Source organism: Oryzias latipes, chromosome 23, assembly GCF_053564925.1.
Source record: "Oryzias latipes strain Hd-rR chromosome 23, Olatipes_Hd-rR_3.1".
NCBI classification, from domain to species: Eukaryota; Metazoa; Chordata; class Actinopteri; order Beloniformes; family Adrianichthyidae; genus Oryzias; species Oryzias latipes.
This window is the reverse complement of record NC_136259.1, coordinates 2624884-2647898: the sequence shown is the minus strand read 5'-3', so window position 1 is coordinate 2647898 and position 23015 is coordinate 2624884. Positions and strand designations below refer to the sequence as shown.

The 23015-nt window shown below is 40.3% G+C and overlaps 1 protein-coding gene across 3 annotated transcripts in view; it reads right to left on the bottom strand.

Annotated features, from left to right (window-relative positions):
• The window catches only part of plxnc1 (plexin C1), a 62118-nt gene that overhangs the window by 27196 nt on the left and 11907 nt on the right, over positions 1-23015 (bottom strand). For all 3 annotated transcript variants that reach the window (XM_023952137.2, XM_023952138.2, XM_078941761.1), the window contains exons 7-20: positions 21925-22027; positions 21513-21588; positions 14851-14889; positions 14600-14736; positions 12487-12666; positions 9559-9664; positions 8209-8379; positions 7963-8130; positions 7533-7626; positions 7313-7414; positions 4613-4716; positions 3594-3635; positions 1282-1406; positions 1014-1212 (exon numbers count right to left, since the gene is read on the bottom strand). In XM_023952137.2, the coding sequence (XP_023807905.1) occupies positions 1014-1212; positions 1282-1406; positions 3594-3635; positions 4613-4716; positions 7313-7414; positions 7533-7626; positions 7963-8130; positions 8209-8379; positions 9559-9664; positions 12487-12666; positions 14600-14736; positions 14851-14889; positions 21513-21588; positions 21925-22027 (1646 nt within the window). The remainder of the gene's footprint in view (positions 1-1013; positions 1213-1281; positions 1407-3593; positions 3636-4612; positions 4717-7312; positions 7415-7532; positions 7627-7962; positions 8131-8208; positions 8380-9558; positions 9665-12486; positions 12667-14599; positions 14737-14850; positions 14890-21512; positions 21589-21924; positions 22028-23015) is intronic.

Sequence of the window (23015 nt, the reverse complement as noted above, 5' to 3'; positions counted from 1 at the left end):
TTCATTTAGAGTTACAACCTCATATCTGTGATTAAAACCGCTCAAATCTGCTGGCGTGAATCACAAGTGCGACACAACTGCGCTGAGATGCTCGATTCCCTCGCTGGAGGGAGCGGCAGACGTTGTCCCTCGCCGCCATGGGGCCCTGTGTTGCCTGGGCAGCACAGAGTCACCAAGGTCCAGCGGCCGGCAGCAGGTCCGGATGTCGGGAAGGCGCCCCCAGGTCCCTCGGCTGGTGCCTGCAACAGCAACAGCCCCAGCCGCGGGGACCCCCCCCCCCCGTGGAGAGGGGAAGCGGGGACCACTGATTGATTGCAAAACGACCCTCAGACAGGCGTAGCCCCGGGGGTAACCTGGGGCGGCAAGGTGCGTTCGAAGTATTGATGATCAATATGTCTACAATAAAACAAAACAAAGATTTACTTTCTCAGAAAATATTGGTTGTAGCATGAAAACGAGGCTTCATTACCGGCTCATATATATGTAGACATTTATTCATTTTTGAGAGATTGATTTGTACAGAATGGTGTTTTTACGGAGCTTGCACTTTGTTGACAGTCCCTTGCAGGCCGCGTCGCTGCTGCAGCGTCTGGATTCACAGCTCGAAGAGATCATTTCAATTAAAAGGCAGGAAAAAAACAATCTTTTTCTTTAGAAATGCATTTGTGGTTCACCCTCCGTGTTCACACAAAGTGATTGAGATACATTTGAACGTTTATCAGAAGAGTTACTGAAGCAGGAAGTCCGGATCTGTGAGGATCTTTCTAACTCTCTAACTCTGATTGGTTGATCCCCCCCCCCCCCCCCCCATTCCAATTCAGATCAGTTTTGACACAAGTTTCTCCCAAGGAATGTGTCAGAAGTCCGAGCGCAGTTGTGATTCTATCACACGCAGCAGCACATTTGAACAGTTGTAATCTCAGATTTGAGGTTTTAACTCTAAATGAACACATGCAACCCTTATCAACCGAACTTTCCAATCACTCAAATCTGACAGTTTGAGGAGCACAGACCCGCAGGAAGCCGTAGAGGCAGATGGACATCCAGTTGGTCAGCAGCTTCTCCACTGTGGACTCGGTGCGTCGCAGCAGCAGTTTGGGTTGAGCGTTGCTCTTCTGGTGCATCAGGTCTTTGAGCAGAACCTCCATCACCTCAGTCAGGTAGGTCAAGTTGCTATGAAGTGCTACAGTGAGAAGGGACGCCATGGAACACCTGGAACAGAAGAGAAAATCTAAACGCAAAGCGTGGCAGGAAGATCCTGAGTAACAAAGGCAAACTTACCGATCTTTGATGCCAAAACTCTTCTGCTCTTCCATAGCTTGGACCATTGAAGTAAGAAAGAGTTTGTCCTCGATCAGCTTGAACAAAAGCTGGCAGCAATTATCCAGCTCAACCTTCACTCCATCCTGATGGCAGACAGTTCAGACACAGCAGCACGTTAAGGTGGAGTCACACCGCTGCTACCAACATTTTGTGCATTTTCCATGTAGGAAATTTCAGTCTTTGGTGATACATGCGTGATGTATGTACGTGGATGTATGTTTTAGCCAACAGGTCTTTACGTGAGATTGGTTTTGAGTAGGCCTGCACAATATACCGCAAATTTATCGTTATCGCAATATCCAGCTCTGCAATATGCATATCGCGAAAGACGGTGAATATCGCAATAGATCATAAACCCGAAATGTGTTAAAACAATCTTATGGCAGCTTGAAGCATTTAACGCATCAAATAAACCACTTTATGTTTTGACCAATCAGATGGAGGCCTGTTATGTTAGACGATTGTCACCTATGTCGATGAGGGTCATTTGGAGTATAATTTTTAATGGAAATGGGAATGATGTTTATGGTTATTTTTCTTTTTGTTTATATATCGCAAATTATATCGTAATCGCCATATTGATCACTTACATCGCATATCGCAAGTTGTCCTCATATCCTGCAGCCCTAGTTTTGAGCAGTTCAAAGATTTTTGGTTGGTTGAGAATTACGCAGTTTATTTTACGCAGTTTCTGCGCAACCATAACGTAAATCTTACGCAACTGTGGGTGATGTTTGCGAGATGCATTCGCAAATTTGTGGCTTTCTACGACCGTTCCACGTATGTCTAACAGACTTTTCACGCATGTACCACCGATGTTTAACTTTCTTATCGCGTATACGGCGATATCAAGTTAAAATGAAGTAATTGATGCACGAATCACTAATGAATTGCTAGTACCGGGGGCCAAAAAAGTATTTAGTCAGACACCAACTGTGGAAGTTTTCTCACTTAAAAAGATGAGAGAGGCCTGGAATTTTCATCATAAATAAACCGCAACAATGAGAGACTAAAAAGGGAAAGAAACTACAGAAAATTGTCTGATTTTTAAATAAATTATTTGTAAATTATGGTGGAAAATAAGTATTTGGTCACCAACAAACAAGAAAGATTTCTGCCTCTCACAGACCTGTTAACTTCTTCTGTAGAGGATCCTCTTTCCTCCACTGTTTACCTGTATTAATGGATCCTGTTTGAACTGGTTATCTATAGAAAGACACCCGTCCACAACCTCAAACAGTCACACTCCAAACTCCACTATGAACACCAAAGAGCTGTCTAAGGACACCAGAAACCAAATTGTTGAGCTGAACCAGGCTGAGAGACTGACTCTGCTATAATCTACTCGTCTTGATTGTTTGGAGAAAGAATGCTGAGTTGCATCCAAAGAACAACACACTTACCTCAGAGCATGGGGGTGGAAACATCATAGTTTGGGGCTGTTTTTCAGCAAAGGCACCAGGACCACTGATCCGTGTAAAGGAAAGAATGAATGGGGCTAGGTATCATCAGATTTTGGGTCTTTCAGCAGGACAACCATCCCAAACACACAAAGGAGGGGCTTCTTAGGAAGCATTTCAAGGTACTGGATTGGCCTAGCCAGTCTCCAGATCTGAACCCTGTAGAAAACCTTTGGAGGGAGGTGAAAGTCTGTGTTGTCCAGCGACAGCCCCAAAACATCACTGCTCTAGAGGAGATCTGCATGGAGGAATGGGCCAAAATACCAGCAACAGTTTGGGAAAACCTTGTGAAGACTAACAAAATGTTTGACTGATGTCATTGCACACAAAGGTTATGTAACAAAGTATTGTGTTGAAGTTTTGTTATTGACCAAATGAGACAAGGTGATTTTCTAGATTTTATTTTTTCATTTTGTTTCTCATAGTTGAGGTTTATCTATGATGAAAACGACAGGCCTCTCTCATCTTTTTAGTGGGAGAACTTGCTCCATTGGTGGCTGACTAAATCGTTTTTTGCCCCATTGCAAAGCGCAATAATCATGCACGGTGCATGTTCTACGTTGATGTCTGTGTTCTTTGTGTGGTTTATTTGTACTTCTTCTGTGGATTGAACATTGTTTTATTCATGATACGTCTGTGAAAATTTCAAGTAAAGACCACAACTTTTCTCATTTTGCTCATGTATATTCATGCATGACTAATTTTAATCCATGCAGTCTGCGCAAAATGTCCGTAGTGGTTGTGTGTAGTGGTCTTTACTTAGTGAAAACAGCCCAAACACAGCAGGCAACAATTACTACAAAACCTTACCGGACCAATGTCTTTGATACACAGCGCCATCAAAGCTTCACCCTGAAAAAAAACAACAAAAAAATCCCAGTTAATCTCCCAAACAAACATTTCTAGAGAGTCAAAAGGACAGAAAAAATGTGTACTGTTTTTAGACACAGTGTTCCTTTGTTTATCGCGAGAGTTACGCTCTAAAAATAACCTGTGATAGGTCAGATTTGTAGAGTAGATTATAGATGTTTTAAGGCGACTAACTCACTACACACTTTCTCAGACAGGAATGCACATTTTCACACTTTTTCTCTCTTGTTTAACCCTTGTGCTGTCCTAGGCACTTTACCATTGGGAGTTGGGTCATCTAGACCCACTAGACAGTGCGCTGAACCTTTTTTCTTCAATGATTTGTGATCTTCACTGGTGTCCATGGATTACATGAAATCTTTCCACCTTTATCCACCTTTGTCATGGTAGGGAGAACACGTCAATGGAAGGGGGGGGGTCATCTAAGATAGCACAAGGGTTACACTTCAAACCTTCCTTGGATGTATGGTTGGATGGATGAATGAACGGGTTACTCATGAATTCTGTAAGACTTTATGACGGACAGCAAATCTTAGAAACAGCAGATGGTCATCCTGACTGAGTCGGGCTCTGCTGGAGGTTTCTTCATCATCTACCACTTAAACAAAAATGTCCTCCTCACTTTCAACTTTTGCTTGTTTTCTACGGAAATTGCACCAAATATCCCTAAGTATTTTTTTTTGTGTCAGAGCTCTGTCTGTAACAAAAGACTGGTGTGCTCCTTTACTTTTCTGTGTTGAGTTGTGTTACTTTTCTTACATGTTCATGTTTTGGAGCAGGGATAAGGGCAGTGTTAAGAGGCACCTTTTTCACTTTTCTTACATATTTGAAACCATAGTTACAAGTATTTGCTCATATAAAAAGTTCATTGACTTATAGAAAATAGTCATGTTTGTGTGTATTTTTTATAAAATGAAATTCTAGTTCCTCTTTTTGTCTGTTTGTGTGACAAACTTTACCTCTGGAAAAAAGATCTTTGCTGCAAAGTGCTTGTAGTCCAGGAAAGGAATTGCTCCAACGTTCTCTATCAGGTCAGCTTTCTCAGTCTGCAAATCCACAAAACCTGCAGAGGACAGTTAATAAAAACTGATTTAAACTTCTGTACCCTGTTTTAAAAATGACAATAACAACAAAAAGTGTGGAAAGTGCCTACATTTGGTTTAATGTCGTGTCTCTTACTCCTGTGCATGTTGATAATGAGAGAATGCACCAATAACATTATTAGAATTTACTTTAAAAAGTTCAACATTTGAAAAAAGAAAAAGCTGTCCAGGATGTTTAACAACTAAAAAAAAAAAAGATGTGAAAGCAATGGTATCTGGCTTTGGACGTGGTAGCAGTAAAGGGAAGTGGTGAAACTTGATGAATCATTTGAGTCAAAAGACAGTTTCCAGAATGTTCTGTGACTACAGGGGCTTCGCTTTTTACAGGAACAAAAGCATAGAAACGTTATGGGTTCAAAGAAATTACCGAATGTGCAAAGACAAAACAAGTTTAAAAAAAAAAAGCCAACATAAAAAAAGTCTGTAAAATTGGATTGACTGACAGACTGAAACACTGCCACAGAATTATAAATAACCAAGAAACTTGAATTGACAAATGATATGAACCTCCTCCTTTGGTCTTCCTCTAGACCTCTTGCCTGGCAGCTGCAGACCCAGCATCCTTCTATCAACAGATTCACCGTCTCTCTGGACGTATCCGAACCATCTCAGTCCATTCTCTGACTTTATCTCCAAATCCTCTGACGTGGGCTGTTCCTCTGAGCACTCATTCCTGATTCCTGATCCCATCCATCATGGTCCCTCCCAAAGAGAAAGAACCTCAGCATCTTCCTCTCTGCTACCTTCAGCTCTTCCTCCTGGTCCTCCTCGGGCCAAAAACAAGGCTGGTATCACAACAGTTTTGTGCATCTTTCCTTTTATCCCTTGTGCTATCGTGTGGGGTCCAGATGACCCCACCCTTCCATTGACGTGTTCTCCCTACCATGACAAAGGTGGATAAAGGTGGAGAAGGGTATCCATGGACACCAGTGAAGATCACAAATCATTGAAGAAAAAAGGTTGACAACCTTTTTCGTTGGGAGTGGGGTCATCTGGACCCCACAAGACAGTACAAGGGTTTATCACACCTGAAACTTTTCTCCACCCATTCCAACCTGCCTGCAACTCGCTTCTTCACTTTTTTTCCACAGTCTCCATTAATCAGAACTGTTGACCCTGGATACTCAAAATCCTCCACCCATTTGACCTCGTCTGCCTGTAACCTCACTCTTTCACTTGGGTTCCTCTCTTTCACACTAATGTACTTCGTCTTGCTGCAGATAACCTTCATTCCTCTCCTTTCCAGGACAAACCTTCACCTTTTTAGCTTCTCCTCCACCTGTTCTCTGCTCTCACTAAGCACAATATCATCTGCAAACATCATAGTCCATAGTGATTCCGGTCTGACCTCATCTGTCAGTCTATCCATCACCACTGCAAACAGGGAGGGGCTAAGAGCTGATCCCTGATGTAATCCCACCTCCACCTTGAACTCCTCTGTCATCCCTACTCCACACCTCACCACTGTCTTACAGCCCTCATACATGTCTAACATACTTATCTTTCACTCCAGACATCCTCATAGTCTCTACCTTTTCTTGTCATAGTTCCAACATTCAAAGTCCTTATTCTCAGTCCAACACATGATTTTCCATTTCTCTCTCTTCTTACGATCGTGCCTTCCTCCTCTCCTTCTTCGCCCCTATCGGTGATCAGCGCCAATGGTGGTCCATGTTAACCACGGCCTCCACCGATCCGTTATGGATATCTGATTCATGTATTTGGTTTGCCAAAGATTTTATGTCGGATGCCCTTCCTTACATGACCCTCTGTATTTATACGAGCTTGGGATCGGCACTATGAGATCCACGCTTGGACCGCAATGTCGCTACTTTCTTTTTCCAAAAAAAGAAATGAAAATGAAAAATGTGTTTTATAATCCGGAGCGCCTCATGTCTAGATTAATTCTGGTTGTGCTCACTGATGCTGAAGTCTTTTGAGGGGTACCGTCAACAGTCAATCCGTACATGAAATAAAACAGGTGATGTTTTATTTCAAACTTGTTTTGCTTTCTCGCCGTGTTGGACTGCCTGGTCAGGCTTCTGTGTCTACAGATAACTGGACGATAAAATGACTCTACTTGGAGCAAAAGACTCAGCAGTTGTGTTTCTTTTGTGTGCAAACTCCTCAAATAAACTTAACAGATTACTACTGCTCCTTTGCTGGACTCAAACACAGAATAAAACAAAAAAAAATGTACATTAAGCCCTAGATTTAACCGCTAGGCCACATGTCCTGAGCTTTAGGCTATCAATAATTTTTCTTATTTCAACTAAAATACATTTTTGACCAAGGTAACGAGACATGATAGAATGCAGTTTTTAAGGGGGTAAAACGCCACTCTCTATGTGCGTCCTATTTGGGTAAAATAACACGTTTCACTGCAGTCTTGGGACAACAGAAAACTTAAGTAAATTACTCGCCCCTTTTTGGAAAAATATGTAAAAACGTTGCTTTTTATGGGTACTATGCTGCTTTTTAACGTAAATGTTCCTGGCACATTATGATTATTTTTGCTTGTCATAGAGCCTTGGCTTGTTAGTGTGTCCCACTGACCTTGTCGGATGTCATTCCTGATGTCAAGCTCCAGGTTTTCCATAAATCTGTTCATCTTGGCCGTCAGCTTCCTCTGTTTGTTACGGTAAACGATCAGCACCACTGAAAAGGAGCGAGCAAAGACACAGAACTGAACACGCTTGAAAGTTTGACTGCTTTAAGACGAGTAGCAGGGGGTCAAATTGTGTCTTCATGACTTATGCATGCTTAATGTTCCTACCAACTGTGATGACTGGTACCAGAAGAAGGGCAAGCAGCATCCAAAGTTGAGCTCCGGGTTGTTTTAGTACAACCGTCGTGTCTCCATACTTTATCTGTAGAAGATAGAGATCCTTATACTTTTAGATCATTGCTTCTTAGAATACAAGAACCCGATAAATGACTACAAGAAAGTCTCAAGTACTGATTGAAAATGTGCAATTAAAAAAAATCTAAAGTAAACACCAGTCCAATATTACAGAAACCCAGAACAGAAGGAACTATTGGAAAAGGCAGAAAAGCTTGGATTGATGGTGTAAATGGTTGAAGAGTAGTTTAAAGATGGTTTCTTATTCTGCCGTCTCAGCGACAGCTCTGGTATTAAAAGGTCAAATATTATCTTTGGAGGGTCAAATCCAGTCAAATGTGTTTTTTCTTATTCGTGAGTTTACCTTCAGCTGTTTAAAGTTGATGTTTCCGATGTTTTTGATCTCACAGATGAAGGAATCTGTCTTGTTGCTGCTTTCTTTAGCTTCCATGATGCACTGATACTCCTTCTCATCATGGATTCCCCACACTGACAGCTCCTCTTTCTTTATGTCCAGCTTGTCTCCCTTTTTCTAGAATAGGGATGAGAATACATTATTTTCAGTACATAACCAAAAGTTTTGGTGTAAAAATATTATAAATCGCCTTACCTGAATGATGACTTGGACGTCATTCCCCTTCCCTGCGTCTTTGAAGTTCGTGAACTTTGGATCTGGGTAGTAGATTATTTTTTTGGGGCATTCCAACGTTTTATTTGCCACTTTCATATAAACAGTGACCTTTTGGGGTGTTGCTGATGCAGGGGTGTGAAATTCAATAGTCTGCAAAAGTGGAACATTTTACTTTGATTGAGTCTGTGCACAGCAGCAAAACAAAAAAAAACGTGTTTCACAAAGCAGAACATAAACTGTAAGAGTTCTGTCCAAATTCTTATTGCATTGTGTTTCAAGGAAGCTCTGTTTTTCTGTGAATCTCGTTAGAAGGTTGGTATCAAAACCACAGTTTTAAAGGCAAACACCTGCTGGGGCAGCAGCTTCAAAGGCAAAGACACTGATCTGGTCGCTGAAGACAGTTGACTAACTGACAGGACTCTCTGAGAACTTTCCATTAAAAGGGTCATGGAGACCCAGTATGGTTTTTGCAGTACTAAAGCTGCATTTTTATTTGAAATGCATTTACAACAAAACAGCCCCAAGTAAAGAGGCCAAGTGTCATGTTTCAACTTTATTCTACCCTGAAACTCGTGTTTTCAGGATAGAACAAGGTGATTCAGTTTGGATTTTTTACAGAGTAATTTCTGATCCCTGACATCAGGGACTCTCAATAAGTCTAGCAGGAAGTTGCTAAAACATTCAGTACCGTTAGTTTTATAAATATTTACACAGTTCACTGTCCTTAGTATCAACCACTTCTACAATGTACTAAGATCTTTACAAAATGTTTTGTCTTGTTTCCAGGCAGCAGTGGATGCAGTTTATTTTTTTCAGACAGAAACATGGCAGAAACAGAGGTTAAGCTTTTTTTTAAAATTAAGAATAGTATAGTGAGAAAAAAAATCATACACTATTTTTTCATAACTCTACGTTTGGAGGACTAAATGTAGGGGTAGGGGAAGAATCCAGATTTGTCCTCTGTGTTAGTTATAAAAACACTGAGTGTGATTTTATGTGCAATGAAAACACACTTTGGAGAATAAGTGTACTTTTATAACCATGTTACATACAGGACAAACCATTTTAGGAAATTGTGTGAATGTAGAACAAATTTAGGTAAATTTGTCCTGCAGAAGAATTAAATGTTTAGACAAACTACAACACTAAATAGTAAATTACGTTCATTCAAAGTTAGATGTAGCATATTTAAATAATAATAAGGATTTAAAACAACGTGTTTCATTGATTCAACAACATTCTAGACTCTAGGACGTTTTCAAACCAATGTAACATGTAGAATCTACAGCATGTTTTATGAGAAAACAATGACAGTATTTTGAATGTCACCTTATTTTTGATGTTTATGTCATGCAAGACATGTGAAGGGTGGATGTATGAAAGCTCCTCCACAAATTCCAGATTAGAGCCGTTGAGGAAGACCTTTCTCTTCCCGCTGCAGGAAAACAGAGAAGCAGCCAATCAAGAGACAGGAAACTTGAAGTCAGCAAAAATCTTTTTCACATATTATCATGATTCTGATCCTTAGACTACAGTCACATATCCTGAAATGCCACCACACGTCTCATTTTAACATCACTTAATGTGATCCAGAATGCTCAGTTTAAAGGGTGTCATATCCAGAACAGGAAAAGTCACCCAATAAACCTGAACCTCCCTCATATTATTGGGTGGAACCCAATGCCTTTGTTAGAGTCCCTTTTACGCCTGAGAAGATATGTGTCTTTGGTAATGAATGTCTTCTTTTTTTTAACGTAGCTCCCTTTAGGGGTTGGCACAGGAAACCATCTGCCTCCAGCTCTTCCTCTGGGTAGCTCCAACCTCATCATCCTTTTACAAACATCATCTCTGTTCCTTTTCTCAACGTGTCCAAACCATCTCAGTCAGCTTCGGTGTATTTATCTCCAAAACATCTACCATGATCTGTACTCTGATGGATTCATTCTTGGTTCTATCCATCCTGGTTCCTCCCAAAGAGAACGTCAACATTTTCATCTCTGCTACCTACAGCTCCACCTTCCTGTCTCTGCACCAGAGGCAGTGTTTCTTTGACAAGGAAATTGCACAAATTGGATTTGTGATAATAATAATAAGAAATTCACCTTATGGAAACACGATCATTTAAAAAAATACTTCCATTGATAAAAAAAAAAACAGTTTTTTGCGCTTGGAGAAGGTTTTTTTTTTTCAGGTGCATTGAAATAGACATATTTCGCAAAACTGCAGTGGAAAAACTTCTTTCAAACTAAATGAGTCATGTGACCAACAACCGGATGGCGATGCGCTGCCTTGGTAGAAACTGGTTGCGTTGGGCGCTGCACAGCAGGCATTCATGTGGAATTGTTGGAGCCACAGCTCCTCTGTAAAATCACCACAAATGATTCCCCAACATTTCTTAATCTGTAGTCGCTCTGACGTGTAAGGAGCTGAAGAGGCCTGAAGAGAACGCCGACGTCTCCTTTGATAGATGATGATGAGCGCTAGGGCCGTGGCAGAAATCTGAATTTGTCTGCTGTAAATCAGAGTATTGCTCACATCAGCTGCCATGTTTCTTAATGACTAATCGCCTGAGTTGATTTGTGTTTATTCTGATAATTATGATTGAATGAAAACAGTGTTATTGCGAAACTATGTCTTTAATTTTGGTGACTTTTGTAGTATTTCAATAGAGGTTTGCTCATATTTGTAATGGAAACCCAGCTTGAGTCTCCAAACCTTCAACATGGCTGCTCTTACCACAGTCTTCTACACTTTTCCTGTCATTCATGCTGGAACTCTTCAGTCACACATCACACCTGGAACCTTCCTCCACCTGTTCCAACATAGAGCAACACGCCTCTTCTACTCTTTGTTCTGGACTGTTGACCCTGAGAACTTAAAGTTCTCCACCTCTGCTCCCTGATACTTCACTGTTCCACTTGAAATTTTCTCATTTACCCACAGATACTTTGACTTTCTGGAGCTTGGCCTTGATCCCTCACCTTCCCAGAGCAAACCTTCACCTCTCTAGCTGGTCCTCCACCTGCTCTCAATACAGATCACAATGTCATCTGCAAACGTCATGATCCACAGAGATTCTTGCCTAAGCTCATCTGTCAGTGTCCATCAACACAGCAAACAGGGAGATGATCCTTGGCGCTGTCCCACCTCTTCTGTCACGCCTACAGCACATCTAACATCTGGTTGTGCTCCGTCTTCCGGCTCTCATGCATGTCCTGCTCAACTTTACTTCTCTGCTATTCTAGACTTCCTCATGAAAATTGCTGCTCATCGCTCGGCTCCCTGTTATAGACAGACTTTCTCTAGATCTACAGAGACAGGATGCAGAGTTCTTCAGGAAGAATATGAAGATACCAAAACAAATGTGCACTTTTATACTTCTTAAACAAAAAGAAATAAGGATTTGACCTGTTTTTACCCTTTTTGTAAAATTGATGAAGATGAATTGAAAATATTGCAGTACATGGTATGTGTTTATGCTGAATAAGCATTGACACAGTTTATCTGTTTAGTTTGGGCGGGGGTCTTCCTCCCCTCTGCTTTAGCTTCTCCTGGAGAGTACCATTCTCTCTTCTGTGGTTCTGTTTGGAGTGCTGCACAGTTGTTTACTCTTAAGTTGTTTTATTTGGGTGGTATTAGAGTTTCTTTTAGGCTGCATTTACACTGCAGGTTTTGATGGCCAAATCCGATTTTCTGACTACATCCGATTTTTTTAACGACCCGCTTACATCATTACATCTTTTTAATAATTGTACTTAACCCTTGTGCTATCCTATGACTACCCCCCCCCCCCCCCCCCCTTCCATTGACGTGTTCTCCCTACCATGACAAAGGTGGATAAAGGTGGAAAGATTTCATGTAATCCATGGACACCAGTGAAGATCACAAAACATTGAAGAAAAAAGGTTCAGAGCACTGTCTAGTGGGTCTAGATGACCCCACTCCCAATGGTAAAGTGCCTAGGATAGCACAAGGGTTACGCCCCTGCAGAGAAGCTGAACACTTTTCCGTCTAGCCTAATCTTTTCTACTTATAGTAGTGTTGCAAATGCACAAAAGACAAAAAGACACTTTTAGTCACTGCGTAGAAAGGAGAAGTGGTCGGGTAGGAAAGAATGTCAACTTTAGTAAATGGCTTTCCCAGCAGATGACCCTCATATGTATATGACTCAAAGGTTTTGTGGAAGAAGCTTGAAATGGACTGTTTCTGGTGAAAGAGGACAGAATTAGCTCAAGAATTAGGAAAGGTCTCAAAAACCTCATCCAAGAGATTCTGGGGGAAATATCTCTGCAGATTGGTTCCGATTTGTAAGTGATTCTGGCGTTGCCATGGCAGCTTCCGTCTGGGAGGAGAACACACACATTGACCTGGCCCTTCTTTTCAGAGCTGGGAATGTTGAACGTCAGGTTCACGCCATTGTTGTTCCAGACTGGAGATCTGAGCAGAGCCAAGAGAAAACAAAACTCTTATATCATCTGCATAGAAAACTGGAAATAGAAAAAGCCTGAGACCATGACAGAAGCTCTGCATTATCCTACATCTTCATTTTTATAACTTAAAGTTGTCTTGTCATTAACAAAAACCAAGAAAAAAATTGATACATAATAAAATAATTTTTTTAAACCTTTTTTTTATCCATATAACTTTATTGTAAACATCAGAATCCCATAATCACAACACCAGAGTTCTTATTAGATAGAAAACATTTAAATTAACATTTGCAAAAAAATTAAGAATTTGATTTCACTTCCTACACCCCATGAAAAGAAAGAAATGTCTTTTATCGTCAAGAGTTTCAAAAATCTCCTCATTTCTTAACGTTTTACAATAAATTGTAGGGAGGAGTATTTCAAGAACAGACTGAAATGTTGTTCAGCTGCTTCAAACAGTCAAGATGGAAGTAATAAACCATCCAGCAGCAGCAGCCATCTCATTTTGAACACTGAATGAAACCCTGGGGGTCTTTGCCTCTCTGCTGCTGTTTGAAATAACTCTAGGGTTGGGGGGGTTGTAACAAAATTGAACCCACAACTTTCCTGCTCAAGGACTCGGTCGAGCACATTTCAAAAACAGATTTGTAAAAACATTGATTTGGGACATTAATCAACCAAGACAATAAGAAATATTTCCTTAATTTTTCGTTTTTAGTCACACTAAGACTTTGTGCTTGTTGAAAACCACCAAAGTGCTGCTTGCTAATCTGCAAATCTGTTTCAGGCTTCAATAACCTACAATTCGTTAAGCATATATGTGGTGGGTTAGTTTTTTTTACACTGGTTCCTTCTAGAACTTTCTAAACCAAATATAATACTTTACACTTATTTATTTGAGCTGTTTTAAGAATTTCTTCTGCTAATTCAGTAACACACCACAGTTTAGTTCCTTTTTCTGTTTTCCTTTTGGTGTTTTTTCAAGTAAAGTGATGATGAAATATTTTTTCATATATATTTTATTTTACAGGAAAAGATTCTAATGTTGTTCAGCTTTGTTTAAACTGCCAAACTGTTTGTTCAGCGAATTTAGCAAACACTGCAGCAGATTTAGCCTCGCTAAATTTCCCTCCAATCATCTTTTAATGTATTATCAAAGTTTTCCCAGTGTTCCTTTAATTATAATGATGCTGTTCTTGTCAAAATAAAATAAAAAAAACAGTATATTTTTCTAGAACATAATTTCTGCAGGGCGGCAGTAGTTTATTTGAAATTTTCCTCTGAATTGGGGGCAGAGCTGCTGGCGCAGAGTAAGCCCGCCCCCATTAACCATTATCCATCTGTTTACATGCTCCTCTGCTAGCTTACAGCTCCTCACAAACCAAACCTAACCTTACCAATGCAACAAAAATGGCAAGAAGTATTGGAGCGATCCATCAGTTTTGATCCAGCTCAGAAAAACAAAGATGAGCATGAATCTGTCGTAGATGTATCAGAATGGAGCGGAGCAGGGAGCTGGAGGCATGGCGTTGAGGATCCTACCTCACATCTACAAGCTTTTACAAACAGCATTTTTTCATCTGCTCCTGGTTCACAATGATCTGATAAATGAAATACTCAGAAATATTGTTTTGAGCCTATTTTTCTTTAAATATGTCCACTAGTAGGAGAAGAAATGGCACATGAACATGTTTTCATTGGAGTGGGTTTTTAAGAGAATATTTTCTTCCTCTTCTTTTTTTTAAGCTAAATTTTTGGAAAATATCACATTGATTCTTCTATTCTGCGCTACAAAAAGTTTCCTTTCACCCAATAACATTTCTATGACATTAAGAAACTTTATTCCAAAAATCTAATCTGAAAGGAGGAAATCTCAGGTTTTACACGTTTTTCCAAGGAAACACAAACCAAAGCGATCTCTCCTCCACAGAAGGACTCACTCAGGTTGGTTACAGTCCGTGTCAGTCTGGATTCTCACTCCAATCACATCCTGAAGGTTTCTGCCGGACAGAACAGCGCCGTTTCTGCCATGGAAAGACACATTGCTGGGAGTGATAGAGGAGATGACAGGCTCCTCCTGACAACAAAACAGACAAACACACTGTGCTTTAATATGTTCCACTTGATTGATGGTGACTAAAAACCAATCAGTCAAACATCAAAGGATGAAAGAATTGGTTTTGAGACTCACAGAAACCGGATTTGATGAGGTCTTTTGGCAAACACTGTCCTGCAGAAAGAAGATGGGACATCAGTTCAGCAGCAGCTTTACATTATATTCTATGCAGCACAATAAAAAGAGGAACTATAAGATGTTTGATTTCACATGTGTAACAGTATGCAAAATATAAAAACACGTGTTCATTAAAACACAAATGTATGTTTTAGTTTGGGGAAACTTATTTTACAATATTGAAAATAAGATAAAAAGAAAAACTAATATTGGAGGACAACATTTCTTTAAAGCCTAACGGCCATTACATTTATCTATTTGCATCAAGAGACTGAAGTATTTATTTGAGGAAAGCAAAAAAAGATTTATAAAGTTTGAATTTTTTTTAACTCAATCAAAGCTTTTTGTGAGAAAAAAAATCAAATAGAAGCAAAAAAAAAAAAAAAAGAATTTCCAGCGGGCACAGAAACTGAAAGGAAGTGTTTTTCATGGTCTGTGCACCAGTTTAAGAAAATTCACATTTAGCCCGACTGGAGTATGAGGACCAAACAGTAATATTGGGTTTTACCAGGAAGGATCAGAATGGAGAGGTTTATCTATTTTAAACTGAATCCTAACATTGATGGGTTAATAAAACATAATTTTAGCACATAGACTAACATGCTCCGCTTTTCTTCACCGCAGCAACTCTATGCAGGGAACAGATAAAACAGAAGAGGAAGTTACAGCAGTCAGGAGAAAAGGAAATGAAAGTTTGAAAGAAAGCCTTTCCTATAAGAACTACAGACCATTACTATTGTAAAAATGAAAATGCAAAGATTTGTGGTTTAAGAAGATCTAGTTTGATTGTAAAAAGCAAAGACTTTTTTAAATGATAGTATAGTTGCTAAAAGTATTTGTTTGCCAAATTTAAGTAGCAAATAGGTATTTACTGAATTCTGAGTGAGATTATGATTGGACAAAGGTGTTTTCTATCAAGAAATCCCAGTCTGATTTAGTATTCTATACATACATACATCTGAGAAGAGTCACTGACTGTTTCTGAATCACTACATGGGTAGAAGGCAGTGACACCAAAGGGCTGACATGATTATCTAGAGATCCACAATCGTTTTCTTCAGACCATAAGAGGCACATCTTTGACATGCAGCGTAGATTTACTCCTTATTTCCCCTTTGTTTTTTCTCCTACATAACAGCTTGGTTAAAAACATGTTGATTCTTCTAATTTTGTGTCATTTTTTTACAGCGTTGTCTGAATTCTAATGAAGCCAGCTCATGTCTTGAACCAGGTTCATACTTTTGCACAAAGTCATTGCTTTAAAAATCATGTTAAATGAAGACAAGAGGATCTTGTTTGAGTTTTTCCCTCGAGAATTTGTACACAATAGGAAGAAAATTATTGCTTTTACAACTGGGTAATGAGTAAAGTAATTTAATTACAAATGTCATCCAGTAACTAAGTAAAGCACTCAATTACTTTTTAGAAGTAATTTACCCAGCACCGTCTGGAATCTGGAACAGATGCTTGAGCCACATCAACTGGCTCCTCTCAACGTGGAGGATACTATGAGCTACTATAGGCTTCCTCTCGGTGAGCTTATAGTAGATACGTTGCTCCTCACTCTATCTCTAAGGGAGCCTCCAGCCATCCTGTAGAAGAAACTCATTTCAGCCTCTTGTATCTGGAATCTAATTCTGTCAGTCAAGTTCCAGAGCTCTTTTTTTTTTGATTTGATTTGAAATGGTTTATTTCAAGCAATCAAATAGAAATAATACACAAAAGCAATACAATCATCAGTTATACACTCATACAGTAACTAATCAAACTTAGGATAATTAGACATATTAATAAATATTGCTTGAAAGGGAGTGGGAGGAAGCGAACTTATATAATCCCACCCCGATTATACTGTAACCATTTTATTACATGATTTATCAATATCCGGTTCCTAGGTTTTATCAGACAGAATTAAGAATCATAAGGTATCAATAAAGCAGATGCCAAAGATGAATTACTTAAGTACTACGTCAAAAATAACTATTTTAGAAATCAACATGGCAAATGCAGATCAGTCATCTGAAATATATGCAGCTTATGTTACTTATAAAAGCCATTCATATGAATAAAACATAATACTATATCAGTAAAATAGACACAACACTGTTTCAGGAATTTTCATAGCAAAAATTTCATCAAGTATCAAAAGTTAAAAACATGTGCAAAATTATGCTACATTAGGAAAGACTTTTGAATCAATTTATCAAGTTTTGGAGAAAGTGAAGTAATATCATTAAAAGTCAATCAATTTAACAATTTTCAATAAGTGATTAATCATTTGTTTTACTTTTTTTTAATATTTTTTTTTTTTTTTTTTATAAAAAAGAAATGCTGTAGGGGAAAAATAAAAAGGGTCCATAACTGTAGATTGTCCAAGGTTGGGATTTCTTCTTTTACTGATAACAGCTGATCTCCTGGGTTCAAAACAGAGTTTTTAGTTCTCTTCCATGTTATGTCTGCAGACATTAGATTCAGGTCCATATCCTTCTTCAGCTGATATCAGTGACGGTGAAAGTTGAGGTCAAGTTGTCTGCAGGTCAGAACTCTGCTGTTATTCAGGTTACGTAAAGTGATGAATCCACGTGTCATATTTCTTGAAATTATTTGGCTCGTTGGTTTATTACTGCATGTTGTTTCAGACGACCGTGATCAAGCACTTCTCAAAGTCCTTCATGGTGTTCACAACCAGAACCTTGGCCCGGTCCTCTGGACCGAGCGGTTTGACGTAAATCCTGCAGCCTTTAACCCAAGTGTTCTCAATCTGCTTACGCTTCCTGAGAAGCTGTGCATGTTTGGAGATTTCAGCATTTCTTCTGGTCAGATCGTTGTTCAGATAAGCAGCAGATTCCTTCAGATTCCTCCTTTGATCCGTCAGAGCTAGCTTGTGTTTGTGATTCACAAACCTGATGAGGATCGCTGGTTTATCCGTCTCCTTTCTCCTGGGGAGCAGGTGGCAGGTCTCGATGGTATTGAGATCCAGGGAAATCCCTTTAGATGTGAGAAATGAATGTATTTGCTGTTCCAAAGACACTGCACCGATCACCGTATTGGCACTGCTAGCTACGCTAGCGCTAGCATTAGCAGTGCTAGCTCGAGGCTTGATTGGTACTCCAGTGAGAATGACATTATTCATCCTTACTTGCTGTTCCACATCGTCCAGTCTTTTCTCCAGAATCTCGACCTGGTTTTCTCGCTGCTCGTTTTGAGCCCGAAATCTTCTGAACTCTTCCATCATATCCCAAAGTGGCGTTAGCTTAGCCGACACTTGTTCCAAAAAACTTTTCAGCGTTTCTTGAATAATGTCAAGAGTCTTTTTGAGGTCTTCGTATTCCTGGGGTTTCTTCGGGGGCATGGTCAGCTCTCTTTTTTGAAAATCAACCTTTTAAGTAATTTGAAGATAGTTGTATTCGCAGAGAGGCACGCCACGCGTCCTGCCGTGTAACCCGGAACCGGAAAAATGACATTAGATGAGTATTAAAACAAAGATCATTAAGAGCTTCGCTTACTGTTTCAGGTTTCTTTTCACCCCAATGGACCAGTACAACAACCAGATAAGAGCAGATGCCGCACCAATCGCCGCACCAATTTTACTGTACTTGTGGGCAAGACCCCAAGATATTTAACTCCTCCATCTGGGGCTCAACCTCAAAAACCAGACTATCTTTTTCCAGGTGGAGAAACATGGCCTCAGACTTGACTCTGCTGACCCTTGTTAATGAAAAGTCATTCAAATGATTGATAATATCAAATGGTATACTGACAAAAGTACCATCAGCTTCCAGATTCAAATCCCAAGTCTTTGTTTTTTTTCACATCAGTTCTTGTGACACTTTCCACAATCATTTGCTGTCAATCGTGGAACCACAGGTTTTTTGTCCAAAATATTCTTCTCTTTTTTGAAAACATTTAATTTTGTAATTTCTTTCCTCAATATGCTACAGATTGTTTGATCCTTTAAGTATTTAGATTTGGAAGCCACCTTTTTTGCATTGCCTCTCTGCTTCCTGAGTGAAGATAATTCCTCGTCTATCCATAAAGCACTATTGTTCTTTTTACTGTTTCTTTTCCGAAGTGGAGCATTTTTCTCAACAGCCTTTCCTAAAATTGCCACAAGTGTTCAAAGAAACATTTACATCAATTTCCTGCAAAACTGTAGACCAATTTGAACTTTTGATATCATCAACAAATAGATTGGGATTCAAATTTTCTTTATAGGATCTATGATAAATAATTCTCCCACTGGATTTAGGCTTTTGTGCTTACTTTGTAATGGCAATCAAATAGGCTCTGTGCACGAAAGTAAGGAGTTCTACTTCCGCCGCCTTGAGTGTGAGGCCGACCATTTCCGGCTTGCGACTTCTATAGCAGCGACACGGCAGATTTTGATTCCGAAAGATGGTATATTTCACCCGTTTTCTACAAGGTTTCCCGAAAATCGACGTGAACGACATCTACAGGATTGTCGACCAGTGCGTGGTTACATGGGCAAAATATCGTGTCTAAAATATATAGTGTTGAAAATACCGAAAGGAAATCTGTCCCGTTGTAAACAAACCTGTGCTGTCACATATTTATGCAGCAGCTCGATAATATACAAAGCGATCTTCCAAACGTGCTTTTATTAATTTTATGAATATTATAAGTGCCTGTTCGCTCATGATCATTTTATATTTAATCCTCGTGGTCAGTGCTTTTTTTGTGGAAGAAGAACAGAACTGAAGAACAACCCAGTGTTAGGAGAGGCTAACAACACGGGCTAACAACATTAGCCTTTTGATGGAGACAAAATCCAGGACAAACCATGTGGGAAACGCTGCAATCTGCATCCTGGCTGCACGTAAATGATCAGCCTTTATTTGTCGGGGCACAATTAGAAACACAATTCCATGTGTCGTGATTTTTTTGAACAGTTTCTAAGGACTGAGCGGCATTTCTGCTCTGAAAAGCTCACACACACTGTGTGCTCTGCTCTGTCCTCGCGAGTCCGGCAGCCGCTAACCCAGAGCGGCGGTTCGGCTCGCAGTCCGAATTCTCACACATAACAAAACAACAAAACGCACACGTAACAAAGCACCCTCCCCTCAAACACATTAATAAATCCGGCTGCTCTGCTCAGAGAGGTTCACTCCGTCCACTGGCACCGGAGCCCGAACGCAGAGCTCGGATGCCGGGTCCAGACCTCAGTGGACACGCATCCCCCCCGCATTTCCTTCGTGAGGGGTGAAAGAGAGGGGAGACCCAGCGGGGCGAGAGCAGAGCGGGGCTTTACGCGGGGCGTCCGCAGAGCCGCTGGTCGGTCCCGTATGAGCTCACTAGCTTTCTCTCAGCGAAACACCGTCTATGCATGACGTAACCCAGAGCAGCAGTGACACACGATCGGAATGACCGTTTACATGAACAACGATCGGTATACCCAGCTATCTCGATCGGAAAGAAATTTTGATCCGAACGAGTCTGACCGGAGCAAAGTATTCTGATCGGCGTGTTTACATGACGCTTTATCTTTCCGATTGCTGCAAATACGAAACACGACTCGTCTTGCTTGGGGTGAAGTCCTCCCGCCGTGTTCACCATGATCCATTCGGCTCTCACCGACACATATACTGGAAAGCTTATAGTACTGTTGTACTTTGACAAATTCGCACACGGGTACACAACAATGTTGTGATGTCTTTGTCATGCGTTGAAACAACAAACGCCTTTCTTTTACCCGAAATCCGCTCCTATTTACTCAAAACTAGCAACTCAACAAAACTCCCCACAACAATAACACGACCAACAGGAAGTTGTCGGCCTCACACTCGAAACACGGAAGTTAACCGGAAGTTCTATCGTGCACGTAGGCTATTAGGATCGGAACATCCTACTCCAATAGAAACTGCCTGTTAACAGTTTTTACACTTGTTTTTTGTTTAAACTATCAAAGTTCAAACCTTCCCAGGAAAAAAGGCCAGTATTACAGAAGGAAAACAAAGATCTGTTCGCGATCGAATATTTATGTAACCCATGGTTTTCCAGCCCAAATGTAATCTAAAAACCATAAGAACCCCCCCCCCCCCTCCCCGCCACACACACACACACACACAAAAACACCCCAAAGGTTAGTCTAACTAAAAACCGCTCAACCAACTCTAAATCTGCCCAAGTTATGTCAACCCGCAAAAAGCTATTTTTGTCCAAAAATTAAAAAAAAAAAACACCCAGTTGGGCCAAATCTGGCAACACTGCAGCAGACGCAGCACAGAGGAGATTGATTGACAAGATCAGCAGCCAATCAGGCCACAGAACACTGCACTATAGAGAGAAACAAAGGAATGACTGCATTGAAAAAATTTGTGAAACAATGAAACAGCAAAGGGTGAACTGCCATATAGAGAGGGGCCACTGTATTGGCACATTCTGTAATATCAGCTGTTTGGTGCATTTAGTGGTAATTGAACTAGTTTGTACACGATACATGAAGTCTTTCAACATAAATTACTGTACAAGACAACTAAAACAATGTCTGTTTTTATTATGAATCATGAAAATTTTAGGTCTAATTTAGTTAACATGCTCCGCTTTGACACAAACAAGTACTGATTTCATCCAAACATCTAAAAGTAATGATGCATCCTTACAGTCTGGTCTCCTTCCCTGGCCCAAGAACAGCGGTTGTTTGTCCATGTACACCCAGCTCTGATACAATGCTGACACCTAAACAGGAAGAAGTCACAGTTGCTGAGATCAGCATCACTTGTAGGAGTTAAACAAAATTCTGAATAAAATGCACATTAAATTCTGTCAACTAAAGGTCAGAAATGTGTTGGCTTTTGTCACAAGAACATTAATGAGGTTTGATCATTTCTGGTTTTTCTACTTTTGACCTTGTCATAAAACAATTAACTAAAATACAGGAACTTTGAACTTTAATAAATGAATTGAAAGCACGCATTCAAGTTGAATGCTTCTGCCACAAGCCCCCTCTTCCATCCACCAGTTCCTGACACTCAGTTATAATAAAATGATGACATTGGTGGAAATTTCACTTACAAAGAAGAACTATGGTGTTCATGGATCCTAGAGCAGTTTTTGAGATGGACTTGTTCTGTCACCCACCCCTTTCCAAATGTGACATTAAGTGTAGATGACAAGCCTGTAAACAAAGACAGAGATGAGAACAGCAATGGTACTTGGTCTTTGCGTCTGCAGACTGTGTTCAGTAACTGTTAATAGAAGTTACAGTTGCTTTCACAGGGGGCTGATCCAGCAGACTTGGTTGGAACAGGCAGAGATGGCTAGTCAGTTTGAAAGGTCATTCAATTCTCTTGAGGATCTGAGTTGTTTGGACTGTTCCAGACTTCATGTTACCCTTCACATTTGTTAGTCACAACTGTCCTCATGGGTGACTTAGATTCTGCACATATCAGGGGGAATGTTTGTCCACTCTTCTTTGCAAATGACTTCTAAATCATGAAGATGTGGCGGCGGTTGCTCGACAGTCGGGAAGGTATTCTTGGGGTCAAGGCAGTATTTCTGTTCGCTCAAACACAACCATCTGAGTTGATGCCACACCTCTCTGTTTTCGTCTGACCTGACCAAAGCACCTTCACATCACATCACTCTCTAAATCAGGCGTGTCAAACTCCAGGCCTCGAGGGCCGGCCTCCTTCTGGTTATCCAGAAATCCTTCCTTATCTGCTAGTGATTACCTGGATCAGGTAAGTTTAGCCAATTTGTAGCTTCAATGGCAGGTTGGTTGGAAAAGATGTTGGACACCGGCCCTGGAGGCCTGGATTCTGACAGCCCTACTTTAAATAATAAAGGTGTTCATTAGCAAACATCAGGTGGACCTGCACATGTGTCTCCTTAAGCAGGGGGACTTTGCAACCACTGCAAGATGTTAAACCGCTGTGGCACAAGTATTCCTAATGGTTTTCTTGGTGACTGTGGTTCCAGCCACTTTGAGATCATGGACTAACTCCTGCCGTGTTGTTTCAGACCAATTTCTCACTGTTCTAATGATCATGGTAACTATGGTCAGATCTGGTTTGGAACCCAGACCTCAAGGTGGATTGATGGTCATGTTCTTGTATTTTGGCCCAACTGCATCAACAGTTGTCACCTTATAACCTCTTCTTGCT